The 16,368-nt window shown below is 42.7% G+C and overlaps 2 protein-coding genes across 2 annotated transcripts; one reads left to right on the top strand and one right to left on the bottom strand.

Moving 5' to 3' along the window:
• Positions 1 to 32: 32 nt before the first annotated feature.
• Positions 33 to 10,221, bottom strand: LOC136442329 (ciliary microtubule inner protein 2B-like). Its single transcript, XM_066439128.1, has 7 exons — positions 10,031 to 10,221; positions 3,392 to 3,542; positions 2,671 to 2,746; positions 1,799 to 1,974; positions 1,203 to 1,341; positions 524 to 745; positions 33 to 145 (listed from the first exon to the last, which is right to left on the bottom strand). Exons 1-7 carry the CDS (start codon positions 10,093 to 10,095, stop codon positions 39 to 41), a joined length of 936 nt encoding a protein of 311 aa, XP_066295225.1. The 5' UTR covers positions 10,096 to 10,221; the 3' UTR covers positions 33 to 38.
• A 2,923-nt stretch (positions 10,222 to 13,144) lies between these two features.
• LOC136442336 (calcium channel flower homolog) lies at positions 13,145 to 16,368 on the top strand. Its single transcript, XM_066439134.1, has 4 exons — positions 13,145 to 13,227; positions 14,024 to 14,149; positions 14,873 to 14,980; positions 15,800 to 16,368. Exons 1-4 carry the CDS (start codon positions 13,160 to 13,162, stop codon positions 15,894 to 15,896), a joined length of 399 nt encoding a protein of 132 aa, XP_066295231.1. The 5' UTR covers positions 13,145 to 13,159; the 3' UTR covers positions 15,897 to 16,368.

Below are 16,368 nucleotides of genomic sequence, written 5' to 3'. Positions count from 1 at the left end.
GGTTTGGGAAAAGGGGGTAGTTTTCATGGGGGGGGGGGTTACTGTACAGAGATGATGGCCTCCTGCTGCGGCGTCATGCCCGTCCCGATCTTCAGCGCGTTGTACGTGCTGTGGCCGAACGTGTCTCCGAACTTGAACTTTTGCGCTGTGGGGAAAAGGAAAAAATATTTTGGTCAACGGCTTCGTAATTACTATACTCCAATTCATCCTGTTCGAGCTTGGTCTCTGTGCCTTTGATCAAATAGGCAAGGTCTCGCGTTCAAGGACAGTTATCCTGTAGTAATCCAAAGATTCGGTTTGGGCACATTTCCTGATGACATTATGCAATAATCATATACTGTCATTCAATAAACGTGATGTTTGGGCAGCTCAATGTTCAACGCCATCAGAATAGTATATTTGGCTCTGACGTATATGTTAATTGAAAGAATACTGGAACATATTGTGGGAGATAATAAGTCAATGTTCTGCTTTGGAGTAATAAGCACTTCAAGCTCTCAGTGAGTAGCAAACAAAATCCTACCTGGGATGTGTCCCGTGTAGTGCGGCACGAGCCCGGAGCCCTCGGGATAGATGGGCTGGGTCTCCACCTTGCCCCTGGCCTCGCGCTGGATGGTGATTGGCTGAGTCTTCAGCGTCACGTTCTTCCCCATCTCATTGGTGAACTCGCACAGCGCCGAGTTGGTCAGGACGGGGTACCCCATTCCCATCAGCCCCCGCGCCTTCGGCACGAAACCCGTGTAGCCTGGGGATGCAGGAATGAATGGGTGAGTGAGTGAGTGATGAAATATTGCATAACTGACTCAATGAATTAATGTATGAAGGAAGGAAGGAAGGAAGGAAGGAAGGAAGGAAGGAAGGAAGGAAGGAAGGAAGGAAGGAAGGAAGGAAGGAAGGAAGGAAGGAAGGAAGGAAGGAAGGAAGGAAGGAAGGAAGGAAGGAAGGAACAGATTGGATGGATGGATAGATGGATGGATGGATGGACATAAATGAATTATTGAGGGAGGTTGAAAATGAATGGAAAAGTGACTGACTGAATGAATAAATGGATGGATGGATGGGTAGATGGGTAGATGGATGGATGGATGGATGGATTGATGGATGGATGGATGGATGGATGAATAAAGGAGTGGATGAATGAATGAATGGGCGGATAGGTGAATGAATGAACGAAAGAGAGAGGGGAGAGAGCAAATTCTCACCTGACATGAAGTTTTTCTTAGCCTCTGCGTTGCTCATGCGGTAGGGCGACTTGACGTGCTGCAGCGAGCCGGGGGAGTAGTAGGGCTTGGCCTGCCGCGCGATGGGCTTCAGCGGGGTCTGGTACGAGGCTGTGATCAGCTGAAACATGCAGGGGAAAAAATGTAATTCAGTCATCCTAAACTGAGGTAAAGCTTGATGAAGTAGTACAAGTGGAATTCGGCTTGCAAAGCACACCGGGTCACCTCTATTCCTCCCCTGCACAACACTAAGTTTGGTAACGTGCAAAGGTATGGGCTAAGGTATGAAGCTTCGTCCAACACGGGGATTTTTTGTTTTATAGATATACATATATAACGTTATATATGATACCATCCATCAATGCTGCAATTCCTTGCAACATGTCCGGGTGTGAAACCGAACCTACACCGTCTTGATTCGGACCACTCTGAGAGTAAAAAGTGTGTTTTGTTTTTTCGAACTTTAAAAGCATACAATCAGTACCAATGAGGTTTGTGTCGTCTGAAATTATCTTTAGTGTGTCACATTAACGTGTTATTCCTTAAATGTGGGTGAATAGCCTCGCGGTCCGTCTTACGTTTTTCTGACCGTCGGCGGGTTTGAGCTTGCCGGTCTGCAGTGCGGTCAGCGTCCGCATGTTGTCTCTCTTTGCGGTGTGTCCGCGCTGGTCGCTCTCGAAGTCGGCGATGGCGGAGCCGCAGGTGTCCGCGTACCGGCTGCCGAAGTAGTGGTTCTGCATCTTCGGGATGTAACCTGTGGGGAAAGGGGATAATCAGACGGTTAATGTTTGTTGAAGGGTAACTCTCAGACGTACACTACAAAATGGTGGGAAGAAACTCGGATGAAACTCGCTTGCGAAAATGGCAGTATAGCGGCATGAGACTGCTGCAACCTTCGGAGAGAGAAAGTCCGCCGCCTAGTCAACCTATCCAACAAAGTTGCGAGAGGATCTAAGGTGTACGGTAAGGTCTGGCTCCATTCCGATTTCTGGCCCCTAGTGACAAGTCACATTACTTGCAAGATTGTTACTTACTAGTTAAGCTATGTTAAAATCCCTCCCACACCTTTCAGTGTATATAGGGGCGGTGCCCATTTCCGTTTGTATAGACCCTGGGCCACACAGGGCCACTACAGTAGGGGCTAGTCCATTCAGCTGGTAGTGGGGTGTGCTCAACTCCCATATTCTTTCTCATACGTTATGAGTAATAAGCAGAGAAAGAAGTATGCAATAAGCAGAGGAAGAAGTATTTTCCACCACCCCTCCGGCAACACTGAACACTCTATGTAGCCCACTATGCCATTGCACCAGTCTTGTCACTAGTTGGAATCCAACTAGTGACAAGACTGGTGCAATGGCCTAGGGGGCTACATCTGTTGGAATACATATAAAAGACTGAGTCACAGAGCCATGTGGGGAGATACAAAAGACCAAACAGGAAACCTCCTTACCGGTGTATCCCGGCACCATCTTCTCGGTCAGCTTCTGGTCTCCCCAGCTCGCAGTGCGCGTACGGATAAACGCCCCCTGGCGGAAAAGGAGATAGAAGTGAAGGTGAATGACAACGAAAGAGTGAACAAAGACAACACGAAATAGAAACCTAATACGTTTACACGCTAATAAGAGAGCTAAAGAACTAAATGTATTGAGAGAGAGAGAGAGAGAGAGAGAGAGAGAGAGAGAGAGAGAGAGACTTAGACAATCTAATGGAGATTAGACAATCTCCATTAGATTGAGACTTAGACAATCTCCATTAGACAATCTAATGGAGATCTCAATAAACAAACAAACAAACTTAAGTACAGAATGGTTGAATTACTGAACAGGCAAGGAAAGGCAAGTTTGGACGACTGAAATGGTCCTGGGGGGAAAAGGGGTGAGGGAAATATGGATGGAAGGTAAGAGAGAAGGGGGTGGCGTGGTTGCTTCTCACCTTGGCCCCAAAACGTGAAGAAGAAGGAAAGAAAAGAATGAAAGAGTAAGAAAAGTATTTTCTCCTTACTTTATAGAGAAAGGGGGAAGACAGAGGGCTGTTAATTCCTCACCATGTCGGCGAGGATGGAACATGGGAGAGAAGGGGTGACCTTGCCAACTCCCTGCAGAATGAAAGGGAGGGAAGGAAGGAAGGAATGAATGAGAATTCGAAACAAAAAGAAAAGATTTCCTCCATACCTTGTCTACGCCCTGACTGAGCCTCGGGAAGGTGTCGGTCAGCACGGAACTTGCCGACGCCGCGACGTTCGGGTTCGTGAGAAGTCGGTGGGTCGTGTTGCCGAACGTCGAGCCGATCTGGTACTTAAACTGCGGACAGTAACCCAGATACCTGGAACATGAAATACAGGGTGATATTTGTTTGTTTGCTTGTTTGTTTGTTTGTTTGTTTGTTTGTTTGTTTGTGTTTTGACGTTTGTTTTTGATAGGCGAACGTCGAACCGATCTGGTACTTGAACTGCGGACAGTAACCCAGATACCTGGGGGGAAAACATAGGCATGTTATGTGTTTTTTCATTTGTAAATTTGTTTCATTGTTTGTTTGTTTGACGTTTTTTTCTTTTCGTTGATAAGCATTTCATGGTCGATCAAGAAGCCAATCTTAAAATTTAAACTTAAAATGGGGACAGTAGCCCAGATACCTGAAACAAGAAGTACGTACATATAGAGTCTTCTGTTGTCGTCATATTTAGATACTAGTACTATGCAAAAATCCATATAAACACAATCTATTGACACTTTGATCGCTGACTCATCTTAGCCTCCAAGCAGATGTTTGGAGGAAATATTTCTGGCTGCACCGTTTTTCCGACATACAATGCTCCCAGGTAAACGGGGAAATTCAGGAAATTTTACTATTTCCTCTCCCAACATCTGCTAGGAGATAACCTTATTATCATGGTGACTAAAGGCGCGTCATCCCACTTGTGTTAACAAAACAAACCCGCCCGGAACACGCGCCCCGCTCAGATCGATTTCTCCTGTTTACCCGCTCTACACCGTAAACCCCGGGCAAACACACTGGAGATATTTACCGGCGCGCTGGAGGGCGGATTGTGGGGCAGTTTGATCAGGATTTGGGGGCGATTTGCTCACCTTTATACACACCAGGATTCGTTTTACAGGATTAATGAGGCTGAAAAGAGTTTATATAACAGTTGTGCGTCACCTCAGATAGAGTGGGAAAAGACATGGTTTATTTCGCTTTTAGGTACTGAATGCACCTGGTTGTCAAAATTTTTAAAAAGGAAAGGTTTTAACTTTTTTTTCTTTTTTCTTTACTCTTCATTCATTCAGTCATTCAGCGAAGAGCGTTATGATTATTATATCAATTTGTTGAGAGAAACAGATACCGCAATACAAAGACCACACAAAAGGATTTGTATTTTTGATTCGTCTTGTCAGCAAGATTCTTCTGTCGTCTTCTTCACAAAACTTATAAAACTATCAATGGTACCACTTCAAACAGTTCAAAGTTTTCCCACCCACTCAGTGAACAATCACTACAAAGCCTTAGTTGACACTGCTTATCGTCTCGGCCGATAACGCGGTTTGTTGTAGCCGATACCTGAACAAAGTTCAGTCAGAGGCTTTTCGGGTAGCCAAGCAGAAACACTACAGTAACTCTTCTTTATCGAGCGGTTAATTAATGGTGCTTGATTATGATAAGATCCGTAAGCGGATTTTGTCTGTCTGATTTTGTATTGATTTTTACACCGACCCAATATACAATACTCTTATACAATTGCTAACATGTTTCACTTTAGCTTGCATTACTTGCATTACTTAATACGTATATGTAATGTCTATCGCTGTGATCTTTGTATATTGTCTTAAGGAATTAATGGTTTTAATGGTTGATGCGTTTTTGTACCATGTATTTCGTACTTGATTGTGAATTGACATGAACGATTTTTAATGTGAATGCTACAGCTGTAATTCAGTCGTTTGACTGCTACTGTTGTGCATTATTTTACCCTCTGAAATAAACCATTTATATACAGATGACGTCATAGCTGTCACCACACATCAATGTAAATTACCCGAGAGAAGGGGGGTGGGGGTCAGGTGATAGACACCCCCCCCCCCCAAAAAGTACCGCTGAAAAATAAAGAAAAGGCCTTATGCCTTTTTTTGTGTTTGTATGTTGAGATTCAAGGGCAACAGTCAACATTATCCCCCACCCTGTTCCAATCTAAACCAGTCCCATTATATCTTGGCTCGTATAGTATAACGTTACAGTATGTACAAGGCACACGTTTATTACCAAGGGCTGTTTTCAAAAGCAAGATAGAAGTGCTAAAACTCCTCCATTTATAACCACCACGAACGACTCCACATCATCAGTAGACTACCTGTTTTGATTCACATTATGGCAACCGTTTAGTCTTTACAATGGCCCTTTTATTGCCCACTTATTGTGGTCTGTGTACAGACAAAACTAGTCAAACACGCTGTCACCGTGTTTGAATAAGTGTTGCCAACCAGTGACAAACGCGAATTCGAAGTTCACGTTTTTACGACACTCTTAGTTGCGCCGTGCCGTCGCCTGGTGACAAAAAGCTAACAGACGACTCAGAATTCCGTGAATGATTTTATCAAAGAAATTATCAGGTTGCCAAGCTACTGTATGTTGCGCTTACAAAGCGACAAGGAGTATCACAGTTCTCTAAGTCCCCGGGGGAAGCCACTTATAAGTTACCAAAACTTCTGGATATACTGAGAGGCGTTGGGTTTTGTTACTGCTTTTCTTGCTTCTTAGTACACAAATGTTAGAATTTGGAGAGAAACGTATTTGGGTTTTAAAAATGTATGTAAAAGATTTTCCTCGTGTCAGTATTTCCCACTTTCTCTGCTATGTCTTGGTTTGTTTGTTTGCTTTACCAGGGTGAGGGTATGTAGGTAGCTTGACAGCTAACATAGGTGTGGGCGACTGTAATCTCCAAGCAGATATAGGGTTCAGCTCGGTGTTTAAGGAGTGACTTTGTGGCATTTTGTCTGTCTTTCTAATAGTTCACGGTTAAGGTGAGGACCTAAAACCATGGAATACTAGAAAGACTGCACAAAACACGGCAAACTCATGTCTGAAATCATGAAGCTACCCTTCATCTGCTTGGAGATTAGAGCGTCCGTCACGGTAATGCGCGAGCGGACATATCGTGCATACTCGAGCCTATGATTGGGCCTATAAGTGCCGCAATTACCGAGATAGCGGAGCTGCTCGACCGGTCAACGCAAGACAGCGCGCTAAGCGTGGTCCCGGCATTCCCTTGGAGACGACAACAACTACCTGTTGACGTCTATACACCTGTCGTGCCGTGTACCTGGCGTAAGTTCGGCAACACACATAGAGACGGCGAAATTAACAGTCAATATTGGCCCAAATAGGGTTAACACGTCACCAGTGAAGCTGAAAGTACCATACTAAATCCTGGCCGGCTAACTGCTCTGGAAAATTGCTTGACAACTTTTTCATTGTTTATTCAGCCGAGAAAGGACTCGTTAAGCTTCATGTACTGGTATTCTTAGTGTTCCTCAAACTCTAAGGAACTGATCATTAAAAAAACCAAATCCCTCTCTTTACACTCCTCTCGGCAAGAACAACTTTAGTCCGACGGTTTTCAGTCTGTTTGAAATGAAAAAAAAAACACAACTTGGAAACAGTCCACAACAGATCGCTATTCACTGTCGCCATGTCGCTGACAATGTCTCGACTTTCACCCCCCCCCCCCCTATTCAAAGACAAACTCTATTTACAGCATTCACTTGACCCCATTAAATCTTTGTACAACTGTTTTGGGGTCTCTTGTTCTCTAGAACTGCAAACAGCGCCGCGACATGAATAATGTTCTAGAACGAATCACGTTTCACGCGGACCTATTTAAAACCCCGCAGTCTTCGGCGAACCACCGACATTTCTGGGACACAGATTTTGAGAGTGCTCCAAGACCTAAGCGATTATCGTATGCGTAGGCGTAGCTACCAACATAACTTTAAGATGACATCAACAACATTCCTGTAGACGGCAGACGACGTGCTGATAGTCTTAAAGTGGTTCAGTTTTATCAGGAGAAGGCTTAGAACGTAGAAGGTTTATCCGTCTTCGGTGTAACTTTTGCAGATGACGGTAGAAGATATCAGTCTCCTAGTGTCTAGTGGATGTCTGACATGATCAGTGCCGAATAAATGAAGTGGACGTTGACCTGAAACTGGCAAAAAAGTTGCGAGTTTTCATCCCAGCAAGCCGGCTGACTGTCTCTTCTTGAAAATTTTTATTTTTTCTTCGAATCTATTCAGTACTAGTGTGGTAGGGCCTATGATTCTGTGTAATTGGAACGGACGTTACTCATGCGTGAAACTCTTCAGAGTAACGCGGCTGATGTTTTGATAGTGCATATCTTTATTGATAACGTGTTGTTTTCTGACAGTTCTACATCAAAGTTTAGTCATAAGAACATGGCAGCATTGAGAAAACAGAAAAAAATAACAGGCGACACCAAAACACCCGTCGTAAAGGCTGTTTAGAGGCTACATGACTGTAATCTCCAAGCAGAGGCTGGGGTGGAAGATTACTGTAACAACGTTTGTGACGGGCGGGATTCTCTGACAGTTCGGGCGAAGAGCTGTCACTGGGGCAGTCACAAAACTTAACAACCTTCCACCCCACCTCTGCTTGGATTCTGCGTGCCAGGTGTGTTGTTACTACAGGTGCCCGGCAGGTATTTACCACACCTCCCACTGTGGGGTCACGGGAAATGTCAGGTCGAGTCAGCGCTTCCTGTTTTAACGTGCACAATCTCACACAGCTCTCAAAAATCGGTGCGATATGTCAATATAGCTCTAAGGTAACTATGCATGGTTCAGATCGTCGTTCGGGGGAGAGAATATCTATATAAGATGTACCCAAATATCTGTATAGCCCCTCAGACAGAGCGGAGAGATTGTTGACAGACGGTTTCAAGATGGCCGACACACCTGTTGACCTGTACCTGTGACACGCATACCTGTCACTAGCTAGAACGTAGGAAAGACTCGCGAACCAAAAAGGGACACAAGCCTGTCGACAAACCCTCCCATCGAGGGGTCACGGGAAATGTCAGGTCAGGTTTTGGCTTCCTGTTATAACGTGCACAATCTTACCGAGCTCTCGAAAATCGGTGCGTTATGTCAATATGTCTTTAGTGTGAACAACGAGGTTATAGGCTGTAACCTCCTTGGTGTGACTAAAGGTTCATGCCATTCTTTAGTTTAGCCTACTTTAGAGGATAGAATATTTTAGAATGTGTGTGCAACCTGTTAGTGGCAAGAGGGGGGAGGGGGTTGACAGACTATTTCAACATGGCTGATACACCTGTGCCTGTGACACGCATACCTGTCGTGACTAGAACGCAGAAAAGACTCGTGAACCAGAAAGGTACACAACGAAACACAACACAACACAACTGACATAACTGCTTCGTATGGGGTAGAGTCGAATGTTGACATACTGTTTCAAGATGGCTGACTACACCGGTACAGCTGTGACACACACACCTTTCCCGTGCACAGGTGTTTGTAAAACGTATACAGAATAAGTCAAAGCGGTATCCAACAGTTAAAAGAAATCCTAAGCTTCCATGTGGGTCTTTTAGTGCTGAGATGGTAGCTATAGTCTACCCCCTTTTAAGTTTTTGCAATATTGAGTTAAGATATACAAAACAGTGTAACGGCAAACCACAATACACAAAGATCAAAATACATGTACATAAAAGGCTAGCCTGGGTGCCATCCTATTTCTACCGGGGCTCCTACACTCGCTTCCCTCTAATAAAAGGCGTGCACTGTACTGTAAATTGCAGTAACTACCTGAAGTTCTGGGGCTACTAGCTAGTTGTGAGACACGAACAAGACCACAAACGTTTCACCTTAATCAAATATCCAAGCTATATGAAGTGCTCAGCAACATACACAAAGTCTCAGTAGTGGGGCCTAGCTAGTTGTCAAAAACACATAACACCATAATGTTTTCATCTAAAACATTCTCTAAGTCTCCAAGTTATGAGAAACGTTACGCACCATAGACAAATAGTGAAATACCAAAATACATGTATACAAAAGCAGAAACTTGCTGTCACCTATGGGACCTAAATCCTGTAGAAAATACCTATAAACTCGTTTTGAATACACTAGTTATACCTACATAATAGCATGGGAACTTAAAATCTCACAAGGCCACGGGCTTTTCCCCTAAGCAGGTCTCTATGTAGTTTGAAGTGTTCGGCACACACTTACTCCAACCTTCATTGTGCGAGTGTTGAGATTTTAACACACACGGACCATGCACGGTTCACCCTGTCAAGTACGGGTGTAAATGTGTCTATATACCCACGGATTTGGCTAGTGTTCCTATAAAAGGCTACCGAGATCTTCCTGTCGTTTAACTGGGGATATGGGAAGGAAATTTAGAGTGTATTTGAACATAAGTTGTTGATACAACAGCGAGTGTTTTGAGTACAACGCACCATACACACACGCAGATATCAAAATACACAAAAGCCCCACTGTTGTTGGTATATCTGGTGTATAAAAATGGCGCTAGTTGCAACTTGACTACACGATCAAACTGTACACCATCTAGCTCTTTAAAAATGAATGTTACTAAGCCCATGTGAAGTAGTTTGCTCCTATATCTAGTAATACCAAACATGCAGTTATACACACAGCCCAACAACGATAAGCTCTATCAACCGAGTGCAGTACGGGCGTATATTTGGGGGTTATACCGACCGGTTATGCTATCAACAAATCGCTCAGACACCGCGATATTTGTACGTTTCTTACCCTGGCGTGTGGTAGGGATCCGGCGTCATGAGAATGCTCTTCTTCGGCGGCATATCTTGTGGCATCTTGTCTGCTTTTCCCGTGAAATTAGTCGAACAAATGGCCCGAGTGAGTGCACTCCGTCCTCTACGCGTGGTCGCCCGGCGGCCGTTGCTAGGCGTTGCTAGGGAAGCCGTTCCATTGTGTCGTCTGCGCGCGGCGGGGTCATGAATAGGGGTCCGAATGCGTGTGCGAGAACAATGCGCCCGTTTTACTCAAGCAGTAATGTATTCAAACACATAAAAATGATTGTGCCAGCGATGGTTTTGGCCGGGTAACGTTTATTTCTTGAACATTAGATCGTCATGGAAAAGACACGGCGTTAAACCGTAATGCCAAGGCCGATGTAGCCTGTTGTATACATTCCTTATCAGGGTTCTTGAATAGGCATTCTTAGCATGACGTTTATGGAGACATATAGCCATTATCGCCTCGGCCTGAAAGAAATCTTATCGATCATTCTGAGGTTTCTTAAAGCTTTAAGAATTCTGCTTATCTCGTAAATTTAGGGCGTGTTTCTTACAAGATTTAGAAGTTTTGCTTATCTGATAATGTATAGGGCGCTGTCTAGGTGTTTGCGTACAGTAAGACCTGGATTTCCCGCAAGGCTGGCTACGAATGGGCGGGTCTAAACAGCCAATGGGAAGCCGTGATTTGGCGCTGAGAGGTGTAACATTAGCCCGGTATTGAGCGCTGTTTGCCCGGATCAGGGGTTGTGTAAACTCGGTCGATTCACACAGGTGTGAAACGGTTTTTAAGGATCGGCATCTTTACACTCTATAGGCATGATCTCCGAGCAGATACGGATTTTCAATTCGTTTTTTAAACCTACATCAAGATGGTTCGGTTTTATACAATACCTGCCTTTTGTGTGTCTTCGTTACACGATAACTGAAGAAGCTATAGATTAATTTATATAATATTCAATATGTGGATGTAGATTTTGACCAAATGGGACGATTCATGGCTAGACTTTTGGCCACCTCGTGGATTCCTATAGGACAACAAAAACACCAAAATTGATTTGATTCGTACTAAGCGCTGTTTGCTCGGGTTAGGTTGTTAAGTCGGCACATTCACAACGGCGCCCTTACACTGCATAGACTATAACGTTATAATCACTAATAATGTAATAATTAGTGTTATAGTCTATGCAGTGTATTAAAGAGCGCTGTTTTGGCCACTATATACATCCTTTTCACTTGATGTCATTTGTGCCATGTTGGACTACAGTGTACATCTGTAAAGCACGCGAAAGACCAATTATCCACCAACATGGTCACCGGGGATTCAAATTACAATTGTTATGACGTCAATGAAAAGGCTGTATAATATATGGGGCGGTTTTTCTTATCATTTCATATTAACATATATCAATTTTGTGCGTCTCTCTCGTTCTCTCTCTGTTTGTCTTTTTTTCTATTATGTATTCTTTTATTTCCCACATAACTGTATTTTGTTTCATAGATGCAGAATGACATAAGTAACAATCAAGGAACACACGTTGCTAAGGCATATAGCCACTAAGCCGTCCTTGTATGATGATGATGATGATTAAAGTATATTCCTCCATCGGTTCTTATAAAGATACTAGTAATAATGCTAAAGGTTTATCATAAGTTTTCAAGTAAGAACCAATGAGCATTGAACTGAGTTGGAGAAGAAGAGAGAGAAAATATATCCATCCTGCATATGTTGGAATTGCCATTAAGTAAAGCTAAATTGCCATCTTGTAAGTAAACGTCTGAAGTCTGTTTGTCACCTTGAAATAACAATTAAGGCGTATCGAGCGCCGTCTGGCGATATTATAACAAACTGCAGCATCAATGGCCAGGCTAACATGGAAGGGCACACTATTACTCGGAGGGGGAAATTTTAAACTTTCATAGAAAACAGCAGCTTTGCACAAAAATTTTCAAAATTCATCATAACTAGACGAAGAGGCAAAAGTTACCAGCGAAAAAAACTATTGGATTTGAAAAATTCTAACTATAATTTTATATTCCTTATATTAACTATTCCAATGTTGTAGTGTAATCGCCCAACTGGATATATACCACTCGGAAAGGGGGCAGTTTCAATTTTTCTTAGTTAACCAAACATATCATTATACTTTTACGGTAAAAACGTTTTAAAAAAGTATTAGTGATAAGAAAAAGTATGATTTTTTGCTATACTATTTATCCAAAATACGTGTTGCTTTTACGAAATATAGCAGCCCTCTTCAACGTAGTGGTAGCTTCCTGTGGGGTAAAGGTCACGTAGGCGGCCACGTATGATGAGTCAGAAACTCATGAAAACACGCCGAGAAAAACGCTCATATTGCGTCTTAGGGGCAAAACTGGAACATCTTACCACCAGAACGTCTTAAAGGTACACCTTAAGCAACTAAGGAGACCGGAGTCGCCGGGAAAGTCTTGAAGATGAACCAAGGAAAAGACGCCGGGAAGGACGAGGTGGCCTGGTGGTTCAAGATCCTGGGAAGATGTGTTGGCGCGATCGCTGCGTTAGGCAAGACATATAAATATAGTCTTTTGCCATATTTAAGACCTTATAGTATGCCAAATCGAAGATCTTATTTCATCTTTCATCATACTATTTTGGTCCTTTTTGCTTCGGTAGTCAAAGACGTTATGCAGGCTTCTGTTCTAGTTTCTGATGTCCTATATAAACGTCATGACGTGTTGTTATGTCAACTATGACAAATGTGAATGTCAGAAAAATTATGCTGTCCATTGGAGTACAACTCTATGATAAATGCTACATATTTGTACTCTGACAGTGCTGTAGATACCACGAGGAGAACCTTATCATTGCTAGTACCACATAACGCTATGTGTCTGTTTATCTTTTTGAATATATATGGCTTTGATGTTACATTGTTTTTTGAATGTACAATAAGGTTTTCATACACTTTAATAGTGACTTACCTCCATGTATGAAGTTTGGGAAGTTGCTACACTACATGATGTACTGTTGAACCTGTTCTTGTTTATTGTTCCAGTGTGTATGGGGATGGGTATCTGGGAGTGCATCCAACAGTTCATCTGTACTAGTACTAATGTCCAGTTCTTGTTTGTTCCAGTATGTATGGGGATGGGTATCTGGGAGTGCATCACTGTCCACCCCATCTGCATTGTAGCAGGAGTCCTCATGATGTAAGTAACATTATATTCTGCAATGTTGCCTCAGAATTACTGTTTGTTTGCTTGAATCTTGACAAAGTTGTTAGGAGTAATGAATACCAATAAGCTGATTCACGGTTTGAACCAAATGTCAGTCTTAAAGGCCAAAGAGACATTAACAAAACATGTTCACCCTGGACGTGGTATTATTTTGTAAGGATGCTGTAGTTTTGCGGGGATCTCTCCACCAAACATTTACGATGCTAAGAATATGCGTTTTTAATGGATTACTTCTGTGCTTCAGAACTGTATCAACTGCAGACTTAAAGGTCCTTTATCAGTCTATGTATTTTTTTGGCACAAAAATGTTCTTATGAACAAATCTAAACGTGAATGACGTGTTCAACCACTTTTTAGCATATTTTCATTTTTGTTTCATATTTCTGAAACAAATTTCTGAAAACTAGGTGTAACAGGCCATTAATATAACCAGCTGCTGTTACGCCACGTGGATGCGGAGCTGGTGTGTAACACAGAATGACAGTTATATGGGCTATGTAGATACTGATTTTTTCCACAGTTAGTCTTATTTGTGAACTTACAAAACCAAGCTGCACAAGGTTGTGACACCACCTGAACCTAGACCCTCCTGCTGTTAACAACATCCTAAACAACAGCAGGTCCCCTATAGTGAGGCTAATGAGTTAGGCACAGAAAGCTCCTTTTCCCTCCTACTGCAACATAAAAACATTGCAAGGGTAAACAAATTTAGTCTTAGACCCTGACAGTGACATGTAGGGAGTTTAAACATGTGTGTGTTATCCTGCAGATGTCTAGGGTTTCTAACCATGGTGCTGGAAGCTCCTCTCTGCTGTCAGTTCTTTGACGGTCTGGACAGACTAGCCGCCTGGATCGGCAACCTCAAGTACATCTACAAGGCTATTCTGTACTGTGTGTAAGTATTCTTCTCTCTTCTTAAGCTTCTTCTTGTCAAGAAAGTTCAGTTCAACGTCGGCGGACTCAGCCATGGGCGGCGAGTCCAGCTCTACTCTTGCAAAGTATTACTGATGTCATAATCATCATTTCACTACATGCTCTTCACCTGAAATCATACCTTACAATTACATCTGCCTGGTGCAAATACAATTATATTTTCAGAAACTGGCTGGCTTTCTTGTGGTCAGGGTAGCCTCATATATTAACTCTGTGTTTGTGTATTGATCATACTTACATTAACTTACCTACAATGATTGTCAGATTCCAGTGCATATGATGTTTGCCATTCAGCAACGCTATCTTACAAGCCTCACTGCCATATAGTACATGAGTATAACCCTAAGTTCTGCAATTTAAATGTCAAAGAAGCTACTCATACATGTACATGTATATGGATTTTTATTGTTTATGGGTTACTAGTAGCTCAACAGTGGTGTTTGGGGACTGCACTGGTCTAGAAAATTAGATATAAAAGTTAAAACACAAGAAAGGAACAAATGGTATATCCCTCCCATCCCCCTAGCCTGGGTACCATCCTCCATGATTACCACTGGCTCAATCATTTTACTTACTAACCAAGGATTAAGCAAGTGAAATGTTTGAGCCAGCCGTTGCTACGGAGGATGGTACCCAGTCTACTTCTCCCCATGAAGTCATTTCAAATGTTGTTTTTCTTCTTCAGGTTGTCCATATTTCCCATGATGATGTGCTTCGGGATGACCACCGTGTTTGGTTCCGGCCTCATCTTTGTGACAGGTGCCATATATGGAGTCATGGCGCTGGGCAAGAAGTAAGTTGTTCTGTGCTTTCATATTGGTTATATTTCATAAATGGTTAAGGGCCTTTAAGCTGTACGTATTGTGACCCACTGGCCCAAAGTATATCCCACTTACAGGAATGTGCTTTGTTTGTGAATCACTTTGCTTTTCTGTTGGTATAGTTTTTTTCTCTGTAGGGTAACTCAGATTGTTAGCTTATAAAACAAGACTTTAGCTTGGTATCCATCCTAGCTTCAGTTTGCTCCACTTACTTTCCGAGGTGAATAGTCTGGCACCCATTATATGATAGAGAAATGATTGGCATTTGAATATTCATCCAAAATATAGACCTGAGTTCTGGTTGGCTTAGAGTCACATGGCCCTGGTAACAGCATAGTTCGAACAGGCATTTGGGAGTTCAGACCCAGTGACAGAGCAGACATATTTCAATATCGACAGGTGCCAGATTATTGGAGGAGTGAACCAAAGCTAGAATATAGGATGGATACCAGACTAATTATAACACAATTTGGCCTAGCAGATTTCTTTGGAATAGCTACTACATGTATATGTTTAAGTATAAGATGTCAAGTTTCCTATACATGTTCTGTCCCGCTGTGTGTATGAGTACAAGATGTGGAGTTTTTCATGCATTACCCTCCAAGCAGAGGTTGGTGGGGAAGATTGTGACCTTCCTACCATATTACCCATTTTCTCTCCGCTGGTCCCACAAACTTTTGGTGGGGCCAGCAGTAAGAAATTGGGACATATGATTGGGTCACAATCTTCCCCACCAACCTTTGCTAAGTTGGAGAGTCCATGTTCACAAGATGTTGTCCTGCTGTGTCCAGGGGAGGCCAGCAGGCTCGAAGACCGGACGACGTCGAGATGAACCAGAGACTGACAGAGTCAGAGGAACCGGTGGCCACCACGCCGGAGGGAACATAACGACGACTCTGCTGATAGTTGTGGGTTCTACATATGTTCTTTACTGACAGGAAGGTTAAAATGTGAAGTCTGTTACTGTAATTTAAGCACTCTAGCGACTGCAACCTTAAAATGATTGTGTGGGTTTTAGATATGTTCTTCAGAATCTTCACAGACAGGAAGGTCGTAATGTAAAATGTCACTTTCAAGGTTCTAGAAACTGTTTATTTCAAGATATTTGCAGCTTTATTTTCACTTTTTTCACTGTGACTTCTTCACCTTGAAATCATAACACTGCAAATATGCATTTCTGTTCTATTTCTTCTCTACCAAGCAATTGTTTCAAGCACAAATCTAAAACACTGTGAAAATTAGATTTTTAGTATGTTTGTTGGACTTTTCCACGGACAAGTGTAAAAGTTTAGAGAAAAATGTTTCTTTTGAGGTGAGTGTAAAGACTATTTGATCCAAGTTGTAGTTGTAGTGTTTAAAT

Source organism: Branchiostoma lanceolatum, chromosome 9, assembly GCF_035083965.1.
Source record: "Branchiostoma lanceolatum isolate klBraLanc5 chromosome 9, klBraLanc5.hap2, whole genome shotgun sequence".
Lineage (NCBI taxonomy): Eukaryota > Metazoa > Chordata > Leptocardii > Amphioxiformes > Branchiostomatidae > Branchiostoma > Branchiostoma lanceolatum.
This window is presented reverse-complemented; position numbering and strand designations above follow the sequence as displayed.

What these genes read in the sequence shown, in the direction of transcription:
- LOC136442329 (XM_066439128.1), bottom strand. Translation starts at nt 10,095, where the DNA reads ATGCCACAAGATATGCCGCCGAAGAAGAGCATTCTCATGACGCCGGAT. An exon ending in GATCCCTACCACACGCCAGG is followed by an intron (nt 3,543 to 10,030) that starts GTAAGAAACGTA and finishes TTCATGTTCCAG; the next exon opens with GTATCTGGGTTACTGTCCGC. An exon ending in TCAGTCAGGGCGTAGACAAG is followed by an intron (nt 2,747 to 3,391) that starts GTATGGAGGAAA and finishes CTTTTCCGCCAG; the next exon opens with GGGGCGTTTATCCGTACGCG.
- LOC136442336 (XM_066439134.1), top strand. Translation starts at nt 13,160, where the DNA reads ATGGGGATGGGTATCTGGGAGTGCATCACTGTCCACCCCATCTGCATT. An exon ending in GTAGCAGGAGTCCTCATGAT is followed by an intron (nt 13,228 to 14,023) that starts GTAAGTAACATT and finishes GTTATCCTGCAG; the next exon opens with ATGTCTAGGGTTTCTAACCA. An exon ending in GTCATGGCGCTGGGCAAGAA is followed by an intron (nt 14,981 to 15,799) that starts GTAAGTTGTTCT and finishes TGCTGTGTCCAG; the next exon opens with GGGAGGCCAGCAGGCTCGAA.